Genomic DNA, 24498 nt, shown 5'->3' on the forward strand with positions numbered 1-24498 from the left:
TGCTCCCAATCCTACCACTGACTACCGAAGGCCACAGAGCAAGTACAAAGAGCCTCAGGCCACAGGTTGGGTACCTGGGACCTGAATAGTGTTCAAATTCTGGCAATGTAAAACTTTGGGACCCACAAAAAAAAAAAAAAATACAAAAACATAAAAAACACAACAAAAGGCAGTTTGGAAGATTGTACAGAAGGCACCACAGACTGCGGATGGGAAATTGGAGAAGCGCTCTGTAAATGGCGCTTCATGATGGCGGGGGCTCCTGTACAAACAAACAGGCATCTCGAGTCATATACATTGGTCTCGGGTGACAAGGTCACACATGGCTTTGCAAAAGGCAATGGCTTGGTGCCACATTGGGTCCGTACGTAAAGTTATTATTTATGGAATATTGCATCCGCGTCGGGGATCTCAGCAGACCTTCCGGATGTCGGCGTAGACCACGCGTTCTGATTTGTTGACCTGGCTGTTTGCGGTTCCCGAGTGGTCGAGCTGAGCGTAGATTACTGGCCCCTGGAGATGGGAAAAAAAGCAGGAAACAAGATGTTACTTTAGCAGTGACGGCACATTCAGCGCACAGCTAACGATTAAAAGGGCAATCCACCACAAACTGACAATCCATTTTCCTGTCAATTCTGGTGAACTGTAACCTCCCATCTCTCTCGGAGGATCAAAGTCCCCCATACCTCCCATCTCTCTTGGAGTGCACCGGCAGGAACCAAGTCCCCCCCCATACCGCCCATATTTCTCGGAGTGCACCGGCAGGAACCAAGTCCCCCCCCCCTCCCATCTTTCTCGGAGTGCACCGGCAGGAACCAAGTCCCCCCCATACCTCCCATCTCTCGGAGTGCACCTGCAGGAACCAAGTCCCCCCCATACCTCCCATCTCTCTCGGAGTACACCGGCAGGAACCAAGTCCCCCCATACCTCCCATCTCTCTCGGAGTGCACCTGCAGGAACCAAGTCCCCCCCATACTTCCCATCTCTCTCGGAGTGCACCAGCAGGAACCAAGTCCCCCCCATACCTCCCATCTCTCTCGAAGTGCACTGGCAGGAACCAAGTCCCCCCCATACTTCCCATCTCTCTCGGAGTGCACCGGCAGGAACCAAGTCCCGCATACCTCCCATCTCTCTCGGAGTCCACCGGCAGGAACCAAGTCCCGCATACCTCCCATCTCTCTCGGAGTCCACCGGCAGGAACCAAGTCCCGCATACCTCCCATCTCTCTCGGAGTCCACCGGCAGGAACCAAGTCCCGCATACCTCCCATCTCTCTCGGAGTCCACCGGCAGGAACCAAGTCCCGCATACCTCCCATCTCTCTCGGAGTCCACCGGCAGGAACCAAGTCCCGCATACCTCCCATCTCTCTCGGAGTCCACCGGCAGGAACCAAGTCCCGCATACCTCCCATCTCTCTCGGAGTCCACCGGCAGGAACCAAGTCCCGCATACCTCCCATCTCTCTCGGAGTCCACCGGCAGGAACCAAGTCCCGCATACCTCCCATCTCTCTCGGAGTCCACCGGCAGGAACCAAGTCCCGCATACCTCCCATCTCTCTCGGAGTCCACCGGCAGGAACCAAGTCCCGCATACCTCCCATCTCTCTCGGAGTCCACCGGCAGGAACCAAGTCCCGCATACCTCCCATCTCTCTCGGAGTCCACCGGCAGGAACCAAGTCCCGCATACCTCCCATCTCTCTCGGAGTCCACCGGCAGGAACCAAGTCCCGCATACCTCCCATCTCTCTCGGAGTCCACCGGCAGGAACCAAGTCCCGCATACCTCCCATCTCTCTCGGAGTCCACCGGCAGGAACCAAGTCCCGCATACCTCCCATCTCTCTCGGAGTCCACCGGCAGGAACCAAGTCCCGCATACCTCCCATCTCTCTCGGAGTCCACCGGCAGGAACCAAGTCCCGCATACCTCCCATCTCTCTCGGAGTCCACCGGCAGGAACCAAGTCCCGCATACCTCCCATCTCTCTCGGAGTCCACCGGCAGGAACCAAGTCCCGCATACCTCCCATCTCTCTCGGAGTCCACCGGCAGGAACCAAGTCCCGCATACCTCCCATCTCTCTCGGAGTCCACCGGCAGGAACCAAGTCCCGCATACCTCCCATCTCTCTCGGAGTCCACCGGCAGGAACCAAGTCCCGCATACCTCCCATCTCTCTCGGAGTCCACCGGCAGGAACCAAGTCCCGCATACCTCCCATCTCTCTCGGAGTCCACCGGCAGGAACCAAGTCCCGCATACCTCCCATCTCTCTCGGAGTCCACCGGCAGGAACCAAGTCCCGCATACCTCCCATCTCTCTCGGAGTCCACCGGCAGGAACCAAGTCCCGCATACCTCCCATCTCTCTCGGAGTCCACCGGCAGGAACCAAGTCCCGCATACCTCCCATCTCTCTCGGAGTCCACCGGCAGGAACCAAGTCCCGCATACCTCCCATCTCTCTCGGAGTCCACCGGCAGGAACCAAGTCCCGCATACCTCCCATCTCTCTCGGAGTCCACCGGCAGGAACCAAGTCCCGCATACCTCCCATCTCTCTCGGAGTCCACCGGCAGGAACCAAGTCCCGCATACCTCCCATCTCTCTCGGAGTCCACCGGCAGGAACCAAGTCCCGCATACCTCCCATCTCTCTCGGAGTCCACCGGCAGGAACCAAGTCCCGCATACCTCCCATCTCTCTCGGAGTCCACCGGCAGGAACCAAGTCCCGCATACCTCCCATCTCTCTCGGAGTCCACCGGCAGGAACCAAGTCCCGCATACCTCCCATCTCTCTCGGAGTCCACCGGCAGGAACCAAGTCCCGCATACCTCCCATCTCTCTCGGAGTCCACCGGCAGGAACCAAGTCCCGCATACCTCCCATCTCTCTCGGAGTCCACCGGCAGGAACCAAGTCCCGCATACCTCCCATCTCTCTCGGAGTCCACCGGCAGGAACCAAGTCCCGCATACCTCCCATCTCTCTCGGAGTCCACCGGCAGGAACCAAGTCCCGCATACCTCCCATCTCTCTCGGAGTCCACCGGCAGGAACCAAGTCCCGCATACCTCCCATCTCTCTCGGAGTGCACCGGCAGGAACCAAGTCCCGCATGCCTCCCATCTCTCTCGGAGTGCACCGGCCAGAACCAAGTCCTACATACCTCCCATCTTTCTCGCAACACTTATCTTTAATTACAGAATGGGAAGTCACCCCACCAGATCCACCCGGTACCTCGGCTTATTTCAAACCAGCGTCCCCATTCTTCCATCATGAAAGCTGTTGCTGCAGAAGCAAGACAAACGCCTCTAATGCATACATGGTCTCTGAACACGAGATTTCACTGATAAGTTTTTTTTTTTAAAGCTGAAGTTTAATCTACCTCCATAAAAAAAGTTTTTGGGCCATTTGCAATGTACAAAAAAGGTGCTCTGTGAATAGACGAGTGACACCCTGTGGTTTACTCTCCCCAACCCTTCATTAAATGTAATATATTAGAACATTGCTAGTGGCCGGAAAAAAAAAAAGTAGTGTTTTTTCCCCCTGAAGTTCATGAAGTTCATCTTCAAATGTGGTTTCAGCTTTTTCTAGAGTCTAACATTGCTGGTGTGACGGGTTCTCTTTTAAGGCCGAAATGGTCTCGGCTCCATCTAGAGTCTGCCATTGCTGGTGTGACTGGTTCTCTTTAATGCCTAGATGGTCTTAGCTTTTCTAGAGTCCGCCATTGCTGGTGTGACTGGTTCTCTTTATGGCCCAGATCTGCAGTGCTCTCCAGGATGGAGCCACCAAGTTACAGCTGCAGAAAAATAAAATTCCATGATCATTGCACAAGCCAGCAGAGCAGCCGGGTAATAAATGAGGCCGAACCCCCCCACACACAGGCATGGTGCCAGCTAACATCCAACTACTGCGCTACAAAACACATTCCTGCAGTGAAAGTAGTGCGGAGCGCTCCCTCGCACCCCCCACACCAGCCAGTCACGCTTTATAGCACCAAGTGCTGATAACAGGTCAGGATACTCAGAAAACAGGACACAGCTGCCTCTGCTGCAGGGGGGGGGGGATTGAACAATGTTCTGGTTTTCGGACAGCTACCATTCGGAATCCTGGACTGAATGGCAATCATGTACCTACAGATTTTATTTATAGGGTCAGCAGGGCGCTGTTCCTACTTTCCGGATACAAGCAGTGACTGCAGAAGTGGAAATACTGTGCTTCGCCCCAGGGCCGTCTTTAATACGGATTAGACCCTGGGCTAACATGTCCTTGGCCCCTCTGCCCCCACCATGCAATTTTGCTCACCACCCCCGGCGCGAGAAGTCACGCGGCGCGAGAAGTCACGCGGCGCGAGAAGTTACGCGGCGCGAGAAGTCACGCGGCGCGAGAAGTCACGCGGCGTATGGCAGGGGCAGAGCAACACTTTGTGATGCCGATTGCATAGTAGACAGAACCGTGCTGCATGTGTATCTTTTGCGGGCTCAAGGGGCAGCTGCTTTGGGCCCCACAAACATGACAGGGCCCGGGGCAACTGTCCCTTTTCCCCCGCGTTAAAAGATTGCCCTGTTTTGCCCATTCAGGTTTGCTTTATTCCCTTGCCCCCGGCAGCATATTACCTTTCATCCACACTCCTGTTGCTCTATGCAGCGCTGGAAGCCGTAGTAAATATCCAGTATTTCCAGGTATGAAGGAGCAAGTGAAAAAACAGCACTTAATTCCCCGAAGGCAGAGAAAAAGATGGACCTGTGACATCACTGGACTGGCTGGAAGACCCCCCAAAAAAGGGGAGACCCAATTACATTGAGTACATCTTGAGGGTTTTGAAACAGAGGGCAGCAGATGATCCTGCCCACCTAAAATCAATAGAACAGCTTTGGTCTAAGTTGGAGTGGAGTTTGGAGTCCACGTCTACTAAACGACACTTGAGAGGATGCAATCCCAGCTCATTGCTCTACACATTGCAGTCTTATCACATCTACGAGCCATTTACCTGCACGGTTCCAGTGGGTGCATTGGTAACCAGAGCCTCCGTATCAGAGGGCGACTTGCGTGGTGGCTGCTTAACGGGTGACATCAAGCTTTCAGTCGTGCTGCAGCTGCCACCCCACAGCGGGAAACCAAGGCAGGCAGGATCGGAACAAATACCACGTGACGGGATGCAAAATGAAGCCAGACAACGAATAAAAATGGCAGAAAGTTTGGAAAGGGGTTGGAGGATGGACATTGGGGTTTGGGGAAAAAAAAGAGGGGGAAAAAAAAAAAGGGGGAAGGGTGAGAAAAAAAAAAAGAACAAATAATGAGGAACACATAAATGAGCACACACAAATCACAAAACGGAACTCAATGGACAGAGGAAGGTAAAACATAAAACAACATTATACGGGATACACGGCACTGCGCAGTCACAAGGCGGGTCATAAGCTGGGTGATATTCTCAACAAATGCGGGTCATTCACACGGGACGCAATCACACGGGACGCACACTGCAACTTCTGTGAGATGGACCTTTTGTAAAAGCAAAAAACGCCAAATATAGGCAGGCAAAAAGGAAGCACCACAAACAGAAAACATTTTAAGATTTAGAAATAAAAGCAGGCAGGGCTGACACCATGTGCTTTGGAATTTAGAATCAGAAACTCTATGTTGTCATGTCACAGAGGACGGTAGAAGCGCACTATATTTCTGTACTTGGAGTGTTTATGGGGATAGAACATGGGGAATGTGCATGTATTGTACAGACACTAAATATATTAGTTTTCTATTTTGCCTTGACATTAATAAGCACATTCGGCTCTCTGTATGCACACAACATTCTACAGACAGAAGCAAAGCCTTCCAAATACTAGCGGACTCTGACAAGACTGCACCGGGAGAGAAGCGTTTATGCAAAAATCTGAACGTTTCGTTACAACTCGGCTACAAAAGACACAGATATTATTCATTACTTCGCTTTAGTTAAACTATCGGCCAAACCAAAATAGGACTTACTTGGTGCAGTTTTTCAATCGCAATAACACAGCAGTCCCAGTGACAGAGGGGGCGCTATCCTTTCCACTGACACCAACGAGGGGGCGCTATCCTTTCCACCGACACCAACGAGGGGGCGCTATGTTTTCCACCGACACCAACGAGGGGGCGCTATCCTTTCCACCGACACCAACGAGGGGGCGCTATCCTTTCCACCGATAAAAGGAAAGGTTCTGTAGTGGGCTCCGTTTAAAAAATTCCAAGTATGAAACAGCACTCCTTCCAATGCTTGAATGATGTGATCAGTGGGCGTGTGTAGTGATTGCATCAGATGGCACTATGCCAGAACCAGTTAAAGAGATAGCAAGTCACCAGCAATCCCATCAAACGCGGATCACATGTTTTACTGTAGAGACAGCAAACAAGTCTACGCAAACTGATGTTTCAGGACCTTGCTGGGTCCTTTCCTCAAGCTGACATAGGTCACCATGTTGCTTTGTGGAAGGGACCCTAACAAAGCCCTGAAATATTATTGGACTTATGTGACGCGGCCTTTACAATAAAACATGCAATGTGCATTTGACAGGATTGCTGGCGACTTCCCATCTTCTCTTCTCTATATAAAACTCCACATTGGTTTGTTTTAACACCGGTGTCATGCGTGCACTCTAACATTTCTAATCTAAAACTTTTATATAAAACAAACAAAAATAAATGCAGAAAATTAACCTAAATATAAATTAAATTGAAAATATAATTGAGCCCAAACCATTAGAGTTTCCCTGTACGAGGCAGAGGACCGAGCACACTAGCCACAGGAGGCAACAAGCAGCGAGAAGCGAAAAGCTCATTAGAGGTTAGTGCAGCGGCCGAAACGCAAAGTAGTTTGAGGAGCAGCACACCAAAAGGAAGAAAATAAAAGTATCCGGCCAAAGTTACCATGAGAAAAATGGAGGAGGAACATCAGAAAGACCAGTTAACCTTATTCCACCGTCTACACCAAAAAATCGTGTCTGCAAGGGAGAGCAAGAGACCGGGATTACATCCAAACCGAGAAGAGGAGGCAGCTCAGGGCACCCCATGCAAATGTAACTGAGATTAATGGATTATTTCAAATCGGTTAAGTGATTTAGATGATCAAAAGAGACACCTCAGCCATGCAAAGTGAGAGAGAGGAAAAAGGTCAATGTGCGTTAAGGCCTCCAAGGAAAACCCAAATAGTGAAAAGTAAAAGAAATTTAAAAAAATGGAATGATCCACCGGAATGGATCTCTGTATCTCAGTTCCCAGCTCCGTCCACCAAGACGGGACTTACTCTTGCCTTTGTTACTCTTACATTACAGAGAAGTTGGCCAGAGCCAGCCCTTCCGGTCAAGAAAGCTGGTCACTGAAGTTAAAAAAGAAGATTTAAAATTAGGGATGCACCGATTCTTTTCAGATACTTGGCATTTTCACGAGAACTCCCAGGGCTGCAGCGGTTGCAGCTGGGACCTGGCGCTCCACCACTGTCCTGAAATCATTAGTCTTTGTTTTAGAAAGACTGTCACATGACAATAAACAAAAATGTATCAGTACTTGTATCTGTGAGGACTTGGACAAGTATCAGTACTTGTATCTGTGAGGACTTGGACAAGTATCAGTACTTGCATCTGTGAGGACTTGGACAAGTATCAGTACTTGCAACAATGGTATCTGTGCATCTATATATATATATATATATATAACAAAATCGTACATTAAAACCGAGATGTACAGCTCCCGGGAGCTCCGAGTGCTCCTTACAAATGACAGCGGCCTCCTAACTATTGAATTTTTCTCTAGTCTAGTCTTGGAGCTGGAAAAGTATCTGTACTTGTACCGAGTACGGTACTTGGAATCGGTGCATCCCTATTTAAAATTGTTATGTAGCTCCCTGGCACCTATATTAACCATTTTGTGAGAAATTCCTTTAAAAACACCATCTGCCAGCACAGATGCATGCAAACGCATTCGTTTGCATGCACAGCCTCCCCCATTTGTTGACATCCTGCGGCAAATGCTCTCTCTCCTGCCTACACCGCACATCCTCATTGACTTCTACGGGGCTCGGTTTCTCAAACAGGAAACAGAGGCAGAGGAGCTGCATAGAAGTCAATGGAGGGTGTACTGCACAGGGGCGAGCGGGGTAGAGACGCCTGCTGCAGGATGTAAACGAACAGCGAAGGCCGGGCCTGTTGGGACTGGGTCAGCACGCACCTGTGCAGGGGGAATGTGGGATTGATTAGGTAACGTCAAGGGGCTGAAAGGTTATATACACTTTGTTTTAGAGTGCCCTTATTACGGTCTTCTTACCATAGAGAATGAAGTCCTTCATGGACTTTTAGCCAAGCAGGGCTTTGTTCTTATCCCCCTAAGCTGCCAATTCATCCTGAAGAAACCAGCCAAGGGGACATCATGCATTTGAAAGCTTGTAAAATGTTATCAAGTCCAGGACAAGCAACACAAAGGCCTTGCCTAGGACCATTTCAACGCATTTCACCCACCACTGGGCCTAATTGCTGGAGATCTCAACCAATGAGCTCAGTAGTGGGTGAAACGCGTCAAGAGGGAGAGATACCAGATAGGGCTCTGCATTGTCTGTCCTGGATTGAGAAGGGTTTACAAGTGTTGCATTTTACAATGTGCTCGCAGCTGTTTTTTTCTGGCTGTTTGGCAGGATGGGTGTCAGACAGAACAGGAAGTGATAGTAAATTTACCCAACAAGGTAATGTAAGAAAAAGAGGAAGGGTTTGCACCTCTGCCAGGTTTTTGCTGTTTGAGTCCATACGAAGGAAATTTCCCTCTCACTTTTTTGTCATATAAGACAGGGAGCAAAAGGAAATGTTCCCAGCAAGGACACACACAGCATGGACAGAGGTTCTAACCCTTGCCTGCTCTACAATAAGCTGCTATATATTACAGTTTTCTTCTTGGGTTTAGTTATCCTTTATGTTAACTAGAAATGTCATGGAGAATGTAAAGAATTAAATTGTAATGAGAACATAAAACCAGTAAACACAGGAAAAGAACATCACGGGTTATCAAACACAAAATCGGCCATCACATCATACTCCAAACTTCAAAGGGTGCAACAAACCACAGACTTTAAAGGGGGGCTCCACCTGATGTTGTAGGGGGCTAAATGAGGGTACAGAAACATGTTACTCACCAGGTTGCCACCATCTGCTGTTAATAAAGTCCCACCAACAGCTGACTCCTGACTGTGCAGCGGGTCAAAAAAGTTCCCATACCACTAATCCTTCCTGACAATTGTGGAATTCAGCAGAATTTCCCAGCAGCCTGAAGAACAATGTCTGAGTGTCGGGTGGGCAGCTTGGTAATATAAATGCCCCAACTTCCAAATGAGTGGCTAAGCTGTCAGGGGCAGTGCCCTCCTCACCACCTTGTCTTGATATGTATTTTAACTGTAATGTCTTCCTTATAGGGATGCACCGATACTAGTATCGGTATCGGTACTTAGCCAGATACCAGAGTTTCCGGTATCAGGAAGCCGGGCAGCGAGTCATTACACAGTGCCTGGCTTCCCGATTAGCTGGGAAGCCGGCTGCATGCTTCCTCGTCACCAAGTGATGGAGCAGGTTCCCCGGCAAATCAGGGAGCCGGGCAGGGTGTAATGACTCGCCGCTGAGCTCCCTGATTGGTCGGAAAGCCGACCAGTCAGGAACCCGGATGGGGAGTCATTACCGGTCCCTTGGCTTTCTGATTGGCCAGAAAGCCGGCTTCATGGCCAATCAGGAAGCCAGGCGCCGAGTCATTACATGACACCCGGTTTCCTGATTGACCAGAAAGCTGGCTCCATGCTTTCTCGTCCCCTGCAAATCGGGAAGCCGGGTGGCGAGTCTTTACACGCCGCCTGGCTTCCTTAGGGCTCGTTCACACCAAATGCAGTGTGTTCCGGCCCGATTCTGGCCAGAACGCACTGCCTTCCATTGCAGCCGGCTCACTTACTTACCTTTTGCAGAAACCTTTAGGCCGGTCACATGGTCTTTGCCTCTTCTGACACTAATCGTCCCTCAATGGTGGAGAAAGCAGCGCCGAGGTTGGTAACGTCCATATTGCTTGCTGCATCATTACACCAAGTGCAGGGTGGGGGTGCTATGGTGATACCTCCTTCGGGGGGCATGTCTATGATGCCCGGCACTCACAGTATATCCTCAGTCTTCCAGCTTGAAATTCAAAGCTCATCGAGTGGCATGAAAGAATGAACCTCAGGAAACCGTGCCGGAGAGGAGGCGCCTATTGCAGTCCCGATCGGCTATTTTATTGTACCTACTGCTGGGGGACCCGATTTAATTGCCACATTTGGTGATGTCACTGTACACATGGAATAAAAAGAACTTTTTGCTTGGAGAACCTTTGGAGTGCTGATGACTTACTGCTCTGTTTATCTGATCCAGCTGCGTCATCCGCTGTCATTTCAGCACACCCCCCCCCATTGGAAGTTGGGGCATTTTCGGTCTGGAGTGCGGTGGGATCCCTTACATGACCTTATTTAATGCCCGCCTCCATGTTGCCACAGGAAAAAGTTTCATTGAAAAAAGGAGAATTATGAGGCAAGTGATTTTCACTCATAATCTGAGCCGACGTGTGACAATGAAACTGTCACAGGTCGGCTCAGTAGATCGGGAAGTGAGAGAACACATACCGCCGCTCGCTCACTTCTCGATCTACCCGTGCAGAGAGCCGTGTCACTCACGGCTCCCTGCAGGGATTCCCCCCTCCCCGATCCTCCAGCGCTGACGGACGGGAGAGGGGGCAGGCACAGCTGGCTCGCCTCTGGATAGGCAGAGCCAGTTGTCAATCCCGCAGCTGGGTGGATCCAGACATAATTGTCGGGATCCGTTCCGGTCGTCTCAGTAGACTGCGAGCTGTAGCTTGCAGTATACTGAGCTTCGGGTGACAGGAGGACGCTAGTTTGTGTCCTCCCGTTACCCTTAGGAGAACTATGGGGAAAAGCCCTAACCCCATAGTTCTCCTTTAAAAGTATCTCCATCCAAATTATACTATGAAGAAAAGGTGGGAATGGTTAGAACCCCTGCCAGGTTTTTATTGCCATCTGGGGAGACATGGCCTTCTCTATTTGTCCTCGATACCTAAAGCTTTATCCAAAACTAGAATAAAGCTTTGGCTGGGGATCTACTTTAAATGTAACGGCTGGGCTCGTATACGGAAGCCTGAAGTTCTTCTTTCTGTATTGTGTGTCAGGTGGAGAGGAAAACCACACAAACTGAAAAAACGGTGTAGCACACACTGGAGAAAACCGCATGCAGACATCTGACAACACACCCAAATTACTCACAGCAGCAAATCTGCTAAAGATCAGGAACACCAAAGGTTACCTCTCCCTGATCTAAGCGCTGTGGCCTGACCACACTGGACTTCTATGCAGAGGTCATCAGGCTAGAAGTCATCAAAAAAAATGCAGAGAGACTTAAGTCTGGGCTTCACATTTGGGTCCGTCTATAAAGTGCACAGAGACAGATAGATTGGCTGCTTCTGCTGACCTCCTGATAATGCTGCTACGTAGATCCTTTAGGTTTATTCTTTTATCCTGGTTCCAGTAAATATCAGAGCCAGCAAACTGGCATTTTCAGAAGGCAGTCAGCAATGACAGCCAACATACATTTCCCTCAGTATACATCAGGGTAGCCAAACTCCGGCCCTCCAGCTGTGGTGGAACTACAAATCCCATGAGGCATTGCAAGATTCTCACAGACTCCCACAGAGAGATGCATCATGGGATTTGTAGTTTCACTGCAGCTGGAGGGCTGGAGTTTGGCTACCCCTGGTATAGGTCTTCTATTAGTTTATTTTTAGGTCTTTAAGGATTCCCCCATGTCATTTCCCCTAGACATCTTGGTCACATGATCCTCCTCCAGGAGTGACCACATGACCAATGCCTAGGTTTAGCATTATGGAGAACAATGAAGGGAACCTAGAGCAGCCATTGCCCCAGACATTTCAGCCCCTCTACCACTGGTATTCCACCCCTGCAAGGCTATTAATACAGCTTTATGTGACATTGGAGCATGGGTTAATTTAAGTTCTGTACAGTGACAGGTTTACTTGAAAACATCTAAAATGTTATGCATCCCATGAACGTGGCCTTTAAAGACTTCCAGCTGGCATACCACTGTTCCAGATCACTTGTGCTGACCAAGTCAGCAATCGGTTGCCCAGAACTAGCATACAGCCTAGGAGCCGGAGGCAATGGCACCCATCCTAGGGGGCTCCAGAGAGGAGCACAGGGGTCAACAGGTTTCCCTCAAAAATACATTTCTGATTGGAGAAATATGAAGCCTGCCGTCACCATCTCTCCACAAAATGCTACTCATCTGACATTCATGCTGACCCTTGGAGGCTCATCCTAAAGGTGGGGCAGCAGGGGGCATGTCTGAACACTGCGGAGAGGCCGCTGCTTCCACACAGCGCAGAGCACTCCTACCTGCAGCTGTGCAACGAAGAGAAGCTAGGACCGGAACTACTTGCAACAAAAAGGGCTCCTTCCCAGATGCGTTGCACTGCCTTGATGAGCCCTATTCACACCAAACACATGTGCTGTTGTGCATTGCATAAAAATTAATTGCAAAATAACGCAGTACAGTGAACAGCAGCATGTCAGAATGTGTTGAATTGTTTCTTTGTTAACTTTGAGGGCCCATTCACACTGGTCAGATGTGTTAAATCGCATGGTCGTGCATGCACTACTTTTTTATTAATCACAATAGACGGTGTTGCGGTGCGATTAGGGAGCCATTTAAATGAACCTCCTGTGTTATTGCATGGTAGGTGTGGTGTGTGGTCAGTGGCGTCACCAGGCTGAGTGTCATCTGGTGCGCAGGTCATTACGTATACACGTGACTTCATTACGAAACACGCAGTAGTGACGTTACGTGCACTTCACTGCTGTCGGCCATTTTGGTGATGGACGCCAGCAAAGAGGAGGGGGATGTTCATCTGGTGGGATAAGGTATCCCACTGGGTCCCCTCCTCTCTCCTGCAACTGTCGGGCTCTCAGTCCATGACCGAGCGCCCCGACTTTTCAGAGGGGGGACACCAATATGACTGTCGGTCACTTTGAGTGCTACGTGCCTCTGTGTGTGCTACGGTGCATTAATTGCACAGAACAGTGCGCTTTAAAGAGAACTACGGGGTTAGGGCTTTTCCCCATAGTTCTCCTTAGGGTAACGGGAGGACATAAACTAGCGTCCTCCCGTCACCCTAAGCTCAGTATACCGCGAGCTACAGCTGAGACGCCGTAACTGAAGCAGATCCCGACAATTATGTCTGGATCCGCCCAGCTGCGTGAGTGACAGCTGGCTCTGCCTATCTAGAGGCAGAGCCAGCTGTACCCGCCCCCTCCCCCGTCCGTTCCTCCACTCAGCGCTGGAGCAGAGAATCCAGTCCCTCCCTTGTCACGGCAGAGTGCCGTGACAGGATCGAGAGGTGAGCGAACGCCGGTATGTGTTCGCTCACCTCCCGAGCTACTGAGCCGACCTGTGACAGTCTCATTGTCACAGGTCGGCTAGAACTATGAAGTGAGTGAAAAGCACTCACCTCATAGTTCTCCTTTAATGCTTCGGACCAGTGTGAATGGGCCCTAAAACAAGAAATAAAAAGGCAAACACTGATGTGTGGCAACATATTGCAGCGCAGGTGCACAACCCACACCAGCATACGTTTTATACTCGCCATAACGCATGCCCTGTGGCGTGAGCAGACCCCTAGACATTTACATTACAGCTTTCTGCAGTGTTTAATGTACTGAAGCCGTAAGGTCACCATAACAACCAGGCAACGAGCATTTTACAAGGAGGTCAGCGAAGGCAGCCCCTATTTCCGTCAGTGCATATCCTTTAAGGGAACACTTCTAAGAAGAAGAGGATTGTGTATATAAGATTCGGCATTTCACCCCCAACTCCAGAAAATACAATTCCAGGCGTGAAAAAAATGGGAGTGAAGAGCGTCCTCTTACCCCGTGTAATTCTTTCTAGACCTCTTCTTCTTAGTGATCACGATGGCAAACACAATAATGGCGATGAGGAGAAGGCCGCCAATCGCTGCGCAAATAATGCCGACGAGAAAGGGAACATTCGATGACGGGAGATTCCCTGCCAGAGAAAAGAGAAAACAATGCAAACAGATTAAAAGGAGAACTCCAACATGTACCAACTGTATCCAAACAGCCGCTTAGCAAAACACGAATGATTTTAGTGGCATTCAAGTGACAAAAGACCACGTCCCATGCAGACACAGAATAGCGGAATTTGGTCCACATTTTTCAGGTATCGGGGTTCGCAGTTCAGATTTGTTTTTCCCTTGTGAAAATAAGGCAACTGGTTCCATTTAAAACCCCACTCCATGTCCAGGCTCCAAGTCCCCTGAAGCCTCTTTGACACCCCAACCAGCGGTCACACATTGAAGTCATCACATATAAAGCAGGACCAGCAGTCCTGCATTGCACATGAGGATATCAAGGGCCCGGCCAAAAACTGGAGCACCAGAGGAAAGTGCCTGGGTAAGAAATAAGGCAAGTCTTACCCCTTATTCCACTAGCCATATACACTGAGTGGCCAGATTGTTATGACTACCCCCCATCAGTACTTGAGATGACTCCACAAGATGACTTAGCTGGGCCGCCTCGTGACTCCACTAGATGATGAAAGGTGATGCGAGGAATCTGACATGGCACTGTTGCCCTTCTGTTGTCTTGTACCAGTCTTGCCACTCTTTCTGCCCTAACATTGACTAGTCGCTGACGGCCACAATTCGCACGTTCAGACGCAGATTTTCGGCTGACAGTCTGGTCTTTAAACACTTTAACAACAGCTGCTCTTGAACATTTAACGAATTCTGCTGTTTTGCTGATACTCGCGCCATGGCTCCGAGCGCCAGCAATCATCCCACGTTCAAAGGCTGTTAAATCGCGTTGTTTCCCCGTATCTTCAGAAACAAATTACTTCTACTGTCGTGGTAACCAACCTGCTTCCCTATTTATAATGGTCTGGCCCTCTAGCAACTTCAGCGCCAAATTATAGCTAATTTGCCTACAAACGTCAGGTGGTCATAATAATCTGGCCACTCATTGTATATTCATTACATATGGAATACCGGCTCATGTATCACTGGTAGACTTGTGCGCCGTTAAAAAATGTTTCGTTTTAGAGTATGTTATTTCGTTTTTCGTAATTCGTGTCCGAAGCTCAATTCGGATTCGCACGAAATACGAATTTTCGTTCGTTTCGTTCTTTTCGACCATTTGTTATGGTGAAGTTAAAAAGCAAAAATACCTTTGTTATTAGAGTCGATAGTAGTTTTTTTGTTTTTAATCCGAAATACGAAATTCCGTTGACGAATTTATGATCCGAATTTCGTTGAAACGGAAACTAATCTTAGTACCGGTCTCTGACTGAGGTTGAACAACATGACAAGATTTTTTTTTAAATCTGAAATTCCGTTAACGAATTTCGGATCCGAATTTCGTTACAACGGAAACACGTGACTGGTGGTTGACCAGAGGTTTTCTTTTGCTGTTGAGGGAGGGTTGCATTACAGACACAAAGTACGAAATCCCGTTAACGAATTTCGAATCCGAATTTCGTTGGGACGGAAACATGTGACTGTTGGTTGACCAATCAGAGGTTTTCTTCTGCTGCATTACAGGCCCGATCATGTGACTTCCCTTTGTGGGTTAGTGTAGTGGAGCAGATCACACATTTTTTTTTTCTCTGTGCATCTGAGCAAATATATTTGCAATTCTTTGTTTCTTGTAGTTCATTTTAGTTTATATCTGTTGTAGTGTGTGAGGTTATCTTTTGGTGTTTTTCTGGTTTTATTAGTTTTTTGGTTGGTTTTGATAGATTATAGTTTTGGGGGTTTTTTTTTGGTTTTAGTCCAGGGAGTGTATGTCCACAGATTTATGTCCCTAATGTTGTCAGGTTTATGTTACAAAACATCGATGTACATATGGGTGTATAAATAAAAGCAGTGCACTTTATGCACAGAGGTAAAAGCAAGACACAGACATTTGAAGAACTGAGAACATTTGATATTTTGAATATTTTGAAATAAAATACAAATCATTTTTTTTTTAATGATGCTCAAGAAATTCAAGGGTTCTGGTGACCTCCTCCTGCATTTCCACCAACTCCTTTTGGAGCCTCAGGATATGGCTGTTGTGGGCGTGGAGGAAGGCGATTAAACGCTGTCGAGTCGAGCCCGCCATGTCCAGTGACTCTTGAGCTATATGTACCCAAAAAAATATATATTTTTTTTTTTTTTAAAAGGCTGTGTTTGTTTTACAATACAAATATTTGTTTACAAATCAAACAGTGCATACCAGAGGTTGTGGCCCCCTCCACATATTCCACCTCTTCAACATTGGGTGTTGCACCTTCAATTCCAGAGCTTGGCTGGGGGTGGGGCTGGTGCTGTGGTTCCCGTTGTGGACTAGTATTGTCCCTTGTTACACTGGCTCTTCTACTCCTTTCTCTGTTCTTTTTCTGGGATAAAGCCAACTAAAATCAATCTAAATAACGCAGAGATGATAATAGGGCATGTACTTCAAATTTTTCTAGGACAGTGAGCTGAATTGCACAATATTTCCACATCAACTCTTTCGGCACTTGCTCCCTTCTCCTACATTGGCCAAACTCTTCACCCTTTTGTAAATATCACTTATTCTGCTTGATTTATCTTCAACTGCAGCACTAAAAAGTTATTTTAGTACAATTTCTGGGCCTAAGGTCATTTCTCAATGTTGGGTTCAACTTGATTGCACTAAGCCCACCAGGGTGCAGGATAGGAATGTCCCGATACCACTTTTTCTCAGACGAAGTGCAAGTACCTTCCCGCAGGTATTTTCCAATACCAATTGTGACTGTCACAATTTTACTGCCATGAAGAAGGGACCTTGTGCGGCCCCGAAACGTCAGCCCTGTTGATTGTAGTGACACAATTGTCCATTAAAAAGGACATATTTATTCTAATCGAGTGCTGGTGACTGTTTCTTTTACTTCATAATGATTTCAGGACATTATCTTTAGAATTATGAAGAACTTTACCTAAATCTGTGATTATATTCAGTCGAAGAGAATGGCAACTAGCAATAGGAGGACTACAGATCTGCCTGTAGAGTCCTGACATACAACTAGTAAAGGCGAGGAGGATTTTCTCTGTGCATGTCAGCACAAAACATACTGAGGGGAATTTATATAAACTGTAGCAGACAAAATTGGAAGCAGCTGCGCACGACAACCAAATCAACTTTTATCTTTCAGTTTTAAACTTTAACTGAACAAACTGAAGAGAAAAGCTGATTGGTTGCCATAGGCAACTACTCCATATTCTGTGTGCTTAACTTTTGATATATTGCACCCATTTTATATATTTGGTGGGTTCCAATATCTGTTCCCTGAAGTGCAAATAAACAATCTGTAGTACAGGGAATGCCATAGACTGCCACTTTGCACTTGAAGCCGACACCTTCCCATTAGCGTTGGATGGGATCTATGTTCGAGTTGGGCAAGAGTTCTACTCGAACATCGGCAGTTCATGTGTTCTGCGAACACATGAACTATCGGGGCGTTCGGATGGCTGTTTGCCCTCTATGTACGCCCCAAAAAGGCACAGTACCTTATGAAGCACTGATAGTCAAGAGCATTAGCACATGACCACCGGTCAGGCGCAAGCCTTTGCCCAATCACGGCACAGTACTCTGTAAGAGCCATGATGGGGCAAAGTAATGACTTTACACAATCAACTGTCTGATGACGTACAAATGCTCGTCCTCCCTTTCTCTGCCCTGCCTTTACTCGTATCATGGTTTTGGTTGTAAATTTTTGGGGGGACCCCACGTCTTTGTTTTCCTATTTTTGTGTGTTGGGTTCCTCCTAAAAATTACGACCAAAACTTAAGGGCCTGGTATGACTGAGGGATAACACAACACTTTTTTTATTCCTTTTTGTTAAAATGGTGCCCCTTCTAACTTTCTTACCAAACCTAAACGGTCTGGTCAGGTTTGGGAGGGGGGCCACGCCGGCTACTTTGAATTTTTCTCTATACATAATATCCTCGAATCTTTCCTTAGGAATATAATATGTTGCTGCTGGTGGTTCTATACATCGTACAGATGCGCCACTTTACAGGCAGTTAAAGGGGACCCCAAAGGCACGATATTTACATTTTTCATTTGTATGGTTTTATTTTATGTGATGTTGGAATCACAGCTCTTTTCAAAACATTTTTTTTTTTAAAGGGGTTTTTAACATTGATGCATCTGCCCCAGGGCAGTACCCGGATCCCCATAGACTTTTTATGGCAAATAACTTGCATGTAAGTACTCAAAATTAACTGAACACACTGAAGAGAAGCTGATTGGTTGCCCTGGGCAAGTCTCCAAAATCTGTCTTTCCCATCACAATAGAAAGTTAAACTGTTTTTTTAATATAAAACCACATAGGATTGCATACAGTAAATAAAACAAACAAACCACGGGTGCAGTGGCGTAACAAATCGCCATAGCAACCCATGCGGCCGCTATGGGGCCCGGCCTTGGCATCCCTCTGATGCCGTGTTGGCCGCCTGGGTCGCCATGGCATATCAGGGTTCTGGCTGTCACTGACAGCTCAGAAGCGGCTTTGAAGAGGAACACCCGCTGCGGAGCTGTGTCAGTGAGAGCCAGCAGCTGCTGCAGAAGAGGCAGGCGTTCGGATTGAAGGAGGAGGCGGGGCCAAGGCCAGCAACCTAAGAGCTAGTGATGTAAGAGGAGGCAGGGCCCTGGGACGCAAGAGGAGGCGGGGCCCGGCAAACACGGAGGCAGACAGCGCACAGCCCTCACACCCAAGAGGTGTGCAGCTCATCTTAGACCATGCAGAGCCCACTATAGGGAGTCTATGGTGGGCTCTGCAGGGTCACTCAGGTGGGCTGTATGGTATATCAGGTGGGCTCTGCAAGTGGCATAATTAGCAATCACGGGGCCCAATACTAAATTTTGCTATGGGGACCTGTCATTTCTAGTTAGGCCCGTGCACAGGAGTCATGTGGATACCTAAGAACAACAGACATGCATGCGTAAATCCTGAGCAGAAGTACAAAAGTTAAACAACGCATGTCATGTTAAAAGGAATACTTAAAAAGGAGAACTATGAGGTGGTTGCTTTTCACTCACCTCATAGTTCTAGCCGACCTGCGACAATGAGACTGTCACAGGTCGGCAAAATCATAAATTTTTTTTTACTAGAAATGTTTTAACATGTGTACCGATGTTCATGACATTGGCTGTTTGCCATTTGTAGTACTTGTGCTCAGGATTCACGCATGCGTGACTGTTGTTCTTAGGTATCCACACGATTCCCGTGGTTTGTTTTATTTCCTATATGCAATCTTACGTGGTTTTAGATTTTTTTAAAAACTGTTAAACTTCCGTTTCTGATGTGTGATGGCAAAGACAGATTTTGGATACTTTGCACAGGGCAAGCAATCAGCTTCTCTTCAGTTTAATGGAGAACTATGGGGTTAGGGCTTTTCCACATAGTTCTCCTTAGGGTACCTGGAGGACACAAACTAGCGTCCTCCTGTCACCCTAGGCTCAGTATACCGCGAGCAGTCAGCGCTGGCGGATCGGAGCGGGGAGGGGGGAATCCAGCCCCTCCCGTCATGGCAGAAAGCTGTGACAGGATCGAGAAGTGAGCGAACGCCGGTATGTGTTCGCTCACTTCCCGATCTACTGAGCCAACCTGTGACAGTCTCATTTTGACAGGTCAGCTAGAACTATGAGGTGAGTGAAAAGCTCTCACCTCATACTTCTCCTTTAACTTTGAAAATTAAAGCTATAAATCTGCTTGGTTTTCATGAGCAAATGCTCCAGATTCTGTCTGTTCCAGTTTTGATAAAGTCCCCTCATTGTAAGTAATGATGGGCTGAACAGACAAGTTTGTTTTGAATTTTAAAATTAGAATATGGAAAAAGTTTGAATTCGAAAATCAATGAAAGTCTATGGGGGTAGACTTGGGCGTTTGAAGCCTTAAAAAGGTGCCCACACACCTTGCCATAATCGTACAATAATCGCGGGAAATCCCGCGATCGTACGATTATCGTAAGGTGCGTGGAAGGCGTGCGACCTCTGCTACTGTAAGGTCGCACAACTTTTATCTTAGGAACATGTTCGAAAAGCAGCCGAACATCGTACGATTTTCGGCTGGTTTGTGGCATGTTCGCAAGATGAAAGCCGCACGGGCCAGAGTGCGCAAGCGCACACTGCCCGTTCAGCATTGCGGTCATCGGAAGCCCTCCCCTCAGCGGGGCGGGCTTGCGATCATCGCAAGTACGATCTGCCTGTCCAAAGGCAGATCGTACGTTTTTTTTTAATTACCTTACAACCATGGCAAGACAAAAGTCTTGCCATGGTTGTAAGCTGTGTGCCCAGCATTACATGCACGTTAATTGCCATAAAAAGTATATGTTGAACCGGGTACTTCCCTGGGGCACAGGAATCAATGATAAAAGAAAAAAAAAAAAAATTAAATACCGTTTTTAAGGAGCAGTCATTTCTGCACCAAAGTGAAACCCAAAAAATTACTAAGTAAATATCATGCCTGGGTGGGTGGACTTAAACTGCCTGTAAAGTGGCAAATCTGTACAATGTATATAACCTGCAGCAATAACATGCATTGGCGTCACAAGGGGGTGCAGTGGGTGCTGACCGCACCCAGTTGACACATTTGGAGGTGCGACAACAAAATGACTGACAGTAATTTTGTCACCCACCCTCTGCTAAGTCGGTGCGCTCGGTCATGGACCGACTGCCCGACAGTATCAGGAGAGAGAGGAGGGGACCCAGTGGCATACCTTATCTCGCAAGGTGACTTCCCCCCCTCGCTCTGCCAGCGTTTATCACCAAGATGACCGCAGGCAGGTATCGCGAAGATTGCCGCGTGCACGATGACGTCTTGGCTTAGTGCCATAAAGTTGAACCCAACATTGAGAAATGACCTTAGGCCCAGAAATTGTAGTAAAATAACTTTTAGTGCTGCAGTTGAAGATAAATCAAGCAGAATAAGTGATATTTACAAAAGGGTGAAGAGTTTGGCCAATGTAGGAGAAGTGAGCAATGTGTAGTGCCAAAGAGTTGATGTGGAAATATTCCCCAATTCAGCTCACTGTCCACTTCATCGATTTTGTCCTTCATTTTGCACTTCTCCTGTCTTCTCAAAGTTCTTCAGAATTTTAAGAATCCCAAATATCATACAAAACGTCATTACAAAATAACAAAAGAAAAATTTGAAGTACATGCCCTATTATCATCTCTGCGTTATTTAGATTGATTTTAGTTGGCTTTAATCACAGAAAAAGAACAGAGAAAGAGTAGAAGAGCCAGTGCAACAAGGGACAATACTAGTCCACAACAAGAACCACAGCACCAGGCCCGGAATTGACAGTGCAACACCCAATGTTGAAGAGATGGAATATGTGGAGGGGGCCACAACCTCTGGTATGCACTGTTTGATTTATAAACAAACATTTGTATTGTAAAACAAAAAAACTGCCTTATTTTAAAAATGTAATTTTCTGGTACATATGGCTCAAGAGTCACTGGACATGCAGCAGTTAGATCGGTCTACTCTGCGGCGCTGCATTGCTGAACTTTGGGCACAGAAACGGAAGATCGAGAGTATAAAAGAACAACTGGTGGAAGTGGATGTCAACGTTACCAATACCCTCGATGTTCTAGAAAAATTGTAAAAAAAATGTTTTGTTTTTTTTAAAATTTTATAAATACTTTTTGATACAGTTCATCAAATGTCTCTGGGTATTGCTTTAAAAGTGTACTCCACAGGTCAGTAGTCAGGTGCACTGCCTGTCCACCTGCCCTTCCAATCTCCTCCTTCAGCACCCCAACACAAGACTTAAATAAGGCTGGCACCAGTTTGGCTGAATGTCTTGCGTGATAGAACACGGTACTGGGGTGCAACAGCCTCCATCAGTTGCTTAAAGGGCTCACCTTCCACCATATTAAAAAGGTGCTTTTACAAAGTCAATGAGCTGGCCGATCCCGGGTCTGTACACCTGCTGTGCTCATTATGAGGGGCCCCCACCATCCCTGTGCTGACATCCTGGGTCTGTACACCCGCTGTGCCCATTATGAGGGGCTCCCACCATCCCTGTGCTGTGCTGACTTCCTGGGTCTGTACACCTGCTATGCTCATTATGAGGGGTTACCGGGTCTGAACTCCTGCTGTGCCCATTATGAGGGGCTCCCACCATCCCTGTGCTGACATCCTGGGTCTGTACACCTGCTGTGCCCATTATGAGGGGCTCCCACCATCCCTGTGCTGACATCCTGGGTCTGTACACCCGCTGTGCCCATTATGAGGGGCTCCCACCATCCCTGTGCTGTGCTGACTTCCCGGGTCTGTACACCTGCTGTGCTCATTATGAGGGGCTCCCACAACGCTCGAACGAACAATGTTCGATTCGTACTCATGTTCAATCGAACCTGCGGACCATCTCTACTGGTGACTCCAATTTCCCATATTAAAAAAAGGTAAATTTATCATAACGAATAATCGGAATTATGATAATTAAACGATATTAACAAACATTCTTATTTCGTCCGATTCTGCATCTCCCATATTAAAAAAGGTAATTAACCTCCCCATATGCTTTGGCAATGCTAAAATGTATTTGGTCCTGCCAATAAAGCTTATTTGAATTTTGTAATTTTCCCAACCCTCCCTCAGCAGCTGACGAAAACCTCTGATTGGTTATTGGTCATTCAAACAGTCACTTTTCCGTTGTAACGAACTTTGGATCCGAAATTCGTTAACGGAATTTCGTATTTCAGACAAATCTTGTCATGTTGTTCAACCTCAGTCACAGAGGTAATATTAGTTTTCGTTTCAACGGGATTCGGATCCGAAATATTCTTAACCCTTGCAGTGGGGCTGCCCCTGCACTGCGATGGTTAAATGCTAATTTTTTTTTTTCTAGGGCCGAAAATAAAGTTAAACTCGCCTGATCCTCAGAGACTGTTAGACCGGTCACCACAGCCTGCACCCTCCCTGTCCCTCGACATCCTCATGTCCTATGCACTATATAGGACCTGATGCTCTCACAGGGCCTTAGACTGCTGGAGTGGAGGGGGAAGATAGGCCGCAGGGACCGGTCTAGCAGCCATCCAGCGCTGATGTTTAGGCGAGTATAACTTTTATTTTCGTCTCTACATGAAGGCAAGCACTTAACACTTGCAAAACAAACAAAAAAAATACTTAAAACTTTAAGATAATTTTTGAAAGACAAGATCACCAAAAGAAAGCCTTGCAGCATAAATGTACTACTCTAGTCCATAGGAGGTGTACATGTGTGAAGTGAACTGGTTACGGTCTACCTTACAGGAATATAAACGGTGTGGAGTCTGCGTTCCTCCCTATTCTCAAACTAGTAGCAGCAAAAATGTACAGTATACCCCTAACTACAGAAATCTTATATAATGAGCACTTTTACATACCGCCACCATATATGAAACAAAATCACCTCAGAAGTGGAAAAAAATATATCCACTCAATGAAAATCATTTTTTTTATCAATAGTGTCCAGAAAGTCCAAATACCGGAAGTCCCATTAAGGAAGCCGGGCGGCGTGCAATGACTCACCACTCGGCTTCCCAATTAGCCAGGTGACGAGGAAGCATGGAGCCAGCCAATCAAGAAGCTGAGGGGATTCCCAGCCAATAAGGAAGCCCCAGTATTGGGATAGGCATCAGGAGCATTTGGGCAAGTGCGAGTACTCTTGGTATCGGCACCGATACTAGTATCCATATATCCCCAATACAAGCAAATTAAAAACCAGTTACTAACACTCTCCAAATATATGTAGATGTGCAGTGTGCACATTATATGAGATTACATTACAGGAATGGCAACAGGGGAAATCACTGAAGATGCTGTAGAAGCCTTTATAAAGCCTCTTCAGACTATTGCTTGGTAACATTCGGCACCACATGCCGGTCGCAGTGCACTGCCAATAGTCCAATAGTTCCATAATCATACAAGAAATAAAAAAAAACAAAAACATTCCGACCCCCACCCCCCCGTGCACAACGCATGCAATAAATACATGCGCTGCCACGAATGTGATGGAAATAAAGCACGTGCATTTCTAGCCAAATAAACACATCAACAATGCACATAGTAGCTTGCAGGTGCAATGCTCTGGCTTCTGCAGACTCTTCCTCCCGTCCATGTCTGTACCTCGGTATGGACATTCAGCAACATGGACAGGAGGAAGAATGGATGGACATCATCACACTTGTATTTTATGGAGATCTGCCGCAGTGGCTAATGGGACTTGCAATTTTTCACGTGTCAAAAGGACCTGTGAATGGATGACAGGGCTGCGTGGACGAAGCACCTCACAGCCGTGTCGAATTCAAAAGATCGCAGCAAGTCTGTGTGGAGAAGAACCCAGTGATTTAGGTAAGTGCGGAGGAAGGGGGGGGGGGGGCGGGATATGGGGGAA

At 47.5% G+C, this 24498-nt stretch overlaps 1 protein-coding gene across 1 annotated transcript in view; it reads right to left on the bottom strand.

Moving 5' to 3' along the window:
• Positions 1–383: 383 nt before the first annotated feature.
• MPZL1 (myelin protein zero like 1) overlaps positions 384–24498 on the bottom strand; it is a 38705-nt gene continuing 14590 nt past the window's right edge. Inside the window, exons 3-5 of the mRNA XM_018568751.1 lie at positions 13958–14093; positions 4967–5072; positions 384–513 (exon numbers count right to left, since the gene is read on the bottom strand). Of these exons, the coding sequence (XP_018424253.1) occupies positions 412–513; positions 4967–5072; positions 13958–14093 (344 nt within the window). The 3' untranslated portion in view covers positions 384–411. The remainder of the gene's footprint in view (positions 514–4966; positions 5073–13957; positions 14094–24498) is intronic.

The sequence above is a fragment of the Nanorana parkeri genome, unplaced genomic scaffold, assembly GCF_000935625.1.
Source record: "Nanorana parkeri isolate BGI_ZX_2015 unplaced genomic scaffold, ASM93562v1 scaffold1239, whole genome shotgun sequence".
NCBI classification, from domain to species: Eukaryota; Metazoa; Chordata; class Amphibia; order Anura; family Dicroglossidae; genus Nanorana; species Nanorana parkeri.